The sequence below is a fragment of the Carlito syrichta genome, unplaced genomic scaffold (genome assembly GCF_000164805.1).
Source record: "Carlito syrichta isolate Samal-C Ts95f unplaced genomic scaffold, Tarsius_syrichta-2.0.1 Scaffold311975, whole genome shotgun sequence".
Classification (NCBI taxonomy): Eukaryota; Metazoa; Chordata; class Mammalia; order Primates; family Tarsiidae; genus Carlito; species Carlito syrichta.
In genome coordinates this window covers 752,403-758,402 of record NW_007256071.1, presented here as the reverse complement: position 1 = coordinate 758,402, position 6,000 = coordinate 752,403, and the positions used below count along the sequence as shown (strand labels likewise).

General features: G+C 44.5%; 1 protein-coding gene across 1 annotated transcript in view; it reads right to left on the bottom strand.

Annotated features, from left to right (window-relative positions):
• Nucleotides 1-824: 824 nt before the first annotated feature.
• RIMBP2 (RIMS binding protein 2) overlaps nt 825-6,000 on the bottom strand; it is a 61,067-nt gene continuing 55,891 nt past the window's right edge. Inside the window, exons 18-19 of the mRNA XM_021718233.1 lie at nt 4,359-4,493; nt 825-2,227 (exon numbers count right to left, since the gene is read on the bottom strand). Coding sequence (XP_021573908.1) covers nt 2,039-2,227; nt 4,359-4,493 — 324 coding nt within the window. The 3' untranslated portion in view covers nt 825-2,038. The remainder of the gene's footprint in view (nt 2,228-4,358; nt 4,494-6,000) is intronic.

The window sequence follows — 6,000 nt, the reverse complement described above, 5'->3', positions numbered from 1 at the left end:
GATTTCAAGAAACTTGTACTTAATTATAAAATAAGAAGGGAAAAAAAGCCAAGTTCAGCCCATCATGACTTCGGGTTTCCTACACTTTCATAATTGGAGGAATTTTTAAATACTTTGAAAAGACTTAGAGAAACATAAGTCCTGGATACATTTGCTGATCTTTATGTTTGTTTTGGAGAAACTGTCCTCAATTTTTCAACATAATTTTTTCTATAAATGCAGTAAGTAAAAACATAAGACAACATGAATGACACTATGTGGCACTTACAATGATATGCTTGCCTACCATTTCATAAAGTTATGCATTTGAACTGTATTGTTTTCATCTTGCCATAGCATATTAGTTTTTCTTCTTACTTTGACCAAATTCCTATTATGTGAAGAATTTTAAAATAAGGAAGGCTGTAAAGAAAATTCTGTACATTTGGGCAACTAAGTTGTATTTGATTGTATTATGTCACTGTAGCTCGTTATTAATTTCACTCGAATTCTAAAGTTGCCAAAGGGAAACATTGACAAGCGTGGTTTGAATTCACCCAGAAGTGTTTATTGTAGATGAGTGTTTTTTGCACACAGGAGGTCCTGACTCAATGCTAACCACCTTCTGTTTGCCATGAGGGAACTGTCAACAGTGGTGTAAGAGTGTCGCAGCGTTTTGTCAGTGACTCCCAAAACAGAGGTCAGAGTTATTTTTGGAAAAATGGTATGGTGTTTGAGTTTTTTGTAAACATTTAAGAGAAAGGAACTCCGTTATCTTGATAACTCTGTTATCTCGATATCTCATGATAAAAAGTGTTTAAAACAAAGATACAGAATAAACGGTGTTGTATAAAATAACAAATTTTATTTCTAGAAAATATTTTACACTAACTGTACACATGCACACACCCACACAGAGCTTAACCACACACTGAGAAAGTTCCTCTTAGGAAATCTACCACAGAGTATTATATCACAGTTTATAATACAGGTTTTGAAGACACAATGGGGAGAGCTTTGTCATTCATTTATAAACCGTCCATAAATTACAAAAGAAAGGCAGTCTGAAAAGTATGTATAAAGAGTAAAAACAATGTACAAGTGGACAGGAATTACAAAAGAGTAACCATCAGATACATCTGCCAGCAACTGTGTAAGTCTTGTTCAAGTGCCAATGATGATGGCTGTGGGTCGTTTTGAACAGATTTAAATTTAGGATGTTTGGGATGTGGCTTATGCACGATGTGGCTTACTGTGTGCCATTCATTGTTGAGTGTTGGGGGTATGGCATTTTGACAAATAATGAAAGTAACAGAAAACCATATGCCATAAAATGTGTAACACTGAAAGCAATGAAGATTATCAGTTTTCTGGCAGGTTGGAGTACTGGTACTTTACCAAGCAAAGTTACTTTCTCTCCTTTTCTCTTTTTTGAATGATTGAGTAAACATTTGCTGTGTGTTGCCTGGCTTGCTTTGAAAGACCAAACCCAGTATCTTAAAATGCACAGCCTGTACAACTGAATTTGGAACCACTGTGTCAGTGAGGATGAAGACCACTGAATGCACAACACATACAAAGTAGACACTGGATTTTTTTATTAGACAGTACAAATCATTGTGCATTTATAAGGCAGAACATCAAGGCGGATTAAACTAGGAATTTCAAGACCAGAGTTAACGTGAAGGTTATGCATTATGAGGCAAGCATTTTGAAAGGGGAGAAAGGTCGAAATCATTCCTCTAGGGGCGGATGACAAATGCACAAAGACTGGAGCTACAGGTGGGGGTAAGCGACAGAGCCGGTCGCCCCCGTTTGTGAGTAAGCCGCCCCCTCCCGCCTCCCGCATCGGACCTTGGACAGTGGCAGACTGTCAGCGGGGGCTGTGTTTCGCGGTTGGTGTCAAGTGCATGGTGGTGCAGAGTGCATTTCTGTACTGGTGTCGGGGGTGGGGGTTGGGGGGTGGAGATTGGTTTTAGGACGTACTTGAGTCATGAAAGCCCTAGTTTGGAATTAAAGAAAATTACATCGCTCTGGAAGTTGTCCGGAAGCACAAGGGTCATTTCACTGCACCCAGCTTTTTCAGCAGTTTCTTGCCTTTGGAAAGCAGCCCCTTTTTCTTTTTCGAGGACATTTCCCTGCCTCTCCCAGGACTACCAGAACCCATAGATGACGTAGGTGACCCCGAATGGAGATGGACTGTGGGGGATGGAGCGCTCCTTGCTGTCCCTGACCCCTCAGGAGGAACCTAGTAGGTACATTGTGACAGTTTATTGAGTGCGTGAGCGCCAACAACATAATTCACTGGTAACATCGTACTGTCCCGTTCCCACCAGCCAAGGTCAAGGGGGTGGTTCGTTTCTTCTTTCAATGTTTAAAGTATGCCATGAGAAGGGACGTCCTCCCCCAGAGCATTCAGACAGAGGGCTAGCCAGACATGTGTGGCTTTCCGTTTCTTTGTCTTGGGGTAGGGGGTGGCCATTGCTTTGGCAAAACAAAGGTAGGTAATAATTTTCTTTGTAAATTAAAACGAAAAGCAGGGGAAGACGTTATTTTAAGTTAGGTTGATAGTAAATTGGCCGAGTACCCATCAGTCATCTTAAAAGCAAAAGCGCTTAAGGGGAGTTTTGTTGTATTTGAAGCTATTTGGTTATAGAAAATCCTGATATGGGTAAGTGCATTCCTGGGTTGGTTAGCATACTGTCGAAATATTGGAGATGGCACACTGGTTGAAAGAAAAAAAAAACTAAAATGAACCTTAATTACAATCAAAGAAAGCTTAAAGGCCCTTAGTGATGCTTTCGTTATTTCCAAATAATGGAACATAGACTTTTCTCAGTAGGTAGCACACCGTAGTGCTTCCGTGAACTGTAAGTGCACGAGGGACAGTGCTTCAGAGAGACAGACTTCCGCTCTAACACATGGCATGACGACCTCGCCTCCCTTCCTCTCACAGGCGACTACACGCCTGAGCTGGTGGCATACCACAGCGTCGTCTTTCCTCCAACCCCGCCCCTCTCCAGAGCAAACCTCTTGCTAACCGAGTGTTCATTACTGAGCAGGCAAAGGGCATAAGCCAAGGGGCTTCAAGCTTGCTTGGATTTAAAATCAAGGTCTAATTCTAATGGAGACACCTAGTCAAGCATCCCAAAGTACACCTGAAGATACCATCTATTCCGTCTAATGCAATCACCTGAGCTGCATGTTTCAGAAAACCTAGTATTGCATTGGTATACCAACAGACTTGGCTTTCACCAGCCGCTGAGTATTAGAACGGTTGTGCTTTGAGGAAGAGCGTGGTGCTCTCGTAAGGTGGAGGGAGGGCAACTGGGGAAACCCGTGCTGGCAGCCCAGGCGAGCCCTGGAGTGCTCAGAGCCAGCGCCCGGTCACCTCCGTTGACCACTCATCTGCTTGATCTGGAATTAGGTTTTTCTGAGTAAAGCCTCCCAGAGTAAACATATTTGGTAGGTTGTGCTTTTTCCAAGAGTGGCTAGCAATGCAATATGCAGCTTTAATTATGAGTAGACATTGGAACACTCTCTATGTAAACCAACGATTAGCTTGTTAAGAAATATGTTCCCAATGTTGGCCTTTCAAATGATCTTAATGTAAGTAGTAGGAAACGATTATTGAGGACGGTTTGTTTCACTATAAATTCAGTTGCTGTACAACTGAGTCCAAGTAATGGCCTAATACTTTAGGTCCGATCACTTTTTTGAGACATATTTCTTTTTGTCTTTTTGTAACCCCACAATGAAGCCTTAAGTCTACCACATTGGTCCAGTTAAGGTAGCTTAAGTTGGTATCTGTACAGGTATCTTCAGTTGCTCACTTACGTGAAGGCTACATTGCCTGATTAAGGTGTGAAATGAACACTCTTCTTCTGTTTCCAAGCAGATGAGCAAAGAAATAAAAATATATATATAAAAATATAATATATAAAAACTCGCAGTGATGAAATAAAATAAAAATGAGATACTACACATGAATGTCATCTAACAGTTAAATATGCCTAAGAAGCTCTCGGTAGAGGACTCAGATCCTAACAGGGCAGGTAACCATCACTGCCCCAAAGCTGAAGAGGAGAACTCCCCTCTCTCTCTTGATCAAACTGAAATGTGTCTCTACGGTGTGGGACGGGATGGTCCTTTCTGAGTAAAGGCAGGCTGGCTAGACTTGAAAGGGTCAATCTGGTGAAAGGGATACACTTAAGATTTAGAATTAGGAATTTGTAGGCACAACCCCCGTGGAAGGGCAGAGAAAAAACTCAGGGTGTATGCTTTTCGGCCCAGGATATCAAAATATCAAAGCGAAATCGTATCAGGTCACGTATGGCAGAGTGGGACGGAAGTCACAAGGACCAAGGAGGTTTGCTTACCCTTTTGGCCTTGGAGCGCATGGGGGCGTCTTGAGGGTAGTGGGACGGAGCGTCAGAAAGGTAGACTTCCACATCATCAGGCACTTCTTCCAGGAAGTTGGAGGGAACAAGGCCTCTCTGCCCGTTCAGCTCCCCCTAGGTCACAGGAGAGAGGCAGAAGAACAGGTTATCTTTCCGGAAGCCTACGTGTTGCTTGAGCTAAAGGAACACGGCTCAGAGAGGAGACACAGGGTGAGTCTCTACTGGTGAACAGTGGTAGGACTTGAAGGGACTGGAGATGGAAGTTTCCAGATTATCCTGATCACAAGGGTCACCCCGGCAACGCGCTGACCAAGCAGAGCCCGGGCTCCTCTCCCGAGATCTTCATTTTGCTCGTCCAGGGAGGAGCTGAGGAACTGGTGTATCGGCCAGAAGGGTGGAGGTGGTTCCTAGCAACAAGCTCTGTGGGAACATTGCTTGGGAGCTCTCACTGAGTAGTTCTCAAGCCTGGCTGATCTGAGAGGCACTGGGGGGCTTCTAGAAATGCCATCACCCAGGCTTACCAGCCCAGATCCTCACAGGCATCTTCAGGGGTGGAGGCCAGGCAAGTGCTGACCTGTCCAGCCCCATGTCTTCCTTCCCCCTTGTGCATGGGTACATTCTTGTCGACAAACAGTATGGGGAGGTGAAAGTATCTGCTGATGCCTCCCGTCAGGGACGACTGCCCCAGGCTGTCTCTCTCCTTCAGGCCTTTCCACTCGTTGGCATACCTTGCCTGTGCACAGTGAAGGTCCAATGTCTGCTGGCCATCTGCACCGAGTGGTTTACATGCAAATGCCCCAACGCCCACCTGCCGCCCAAGCGCCCAAGCCAAGTTCGAACTCGGCTGACCCTGGGCAGTGCGGGGTCAGTTTCTCTGTTTCCCAGGGTTAGGGAATGACAATATGCAATAGCCTGCTGGGTCAGATAAACAATGCCTGGGCACACTCCGAAGAGAGGCAGGGCGGCCTATGGAACGGGAGAAAACATCTGCTGCCAAACTCCTACAACTCAACATTTAAAAATACACCTTTCTTCAGAAAAGACACTCAGGTGGCCAGTGAGCACATGGAAAGATGTTCGACATCACTAATCATTAGGAGATATCCAAACCATTCAGCACAGCCTCACACCACGAGGATGGCTACTGGCCAACACAAAGCCAACTCAAAGTAAGCTCTGGTGAAGGAACTGGAACCCGGCGCTATGATGGGAATGTGAAATGGTGCAGCTGCCACTGAAAACAGCAGGGCAGTTCCTCAAAACCTAAAAGTCCAGTTACCAAATGATCCGGCAATTCCACTGCAGGGTATACACCCAGAAGAACTGAAAGCAGGTTTCAAAAAGAGATTTGTACGCCAAGGTTCATAGATGCATTATCTGCAACAGTTAAAAGGTATAAGGAGCTCAGGTGTTTATTGGTAGATAAATGAATAAAAAAGGCAGTGTACCCATACTATGGATTAGTGTTGAATCGTAAAGAAAAAACAAACTTCTGACACAGGCTGCGACGGGTGGGCTTGGAGGACACGACACTAAGTGAAATAAGCCAGTCACAGAAAGTCAAGTGCCACAGGCTCTCACTTCTGTGAGGTACCTGGCCTGGTGAAATTCACAGAGATAA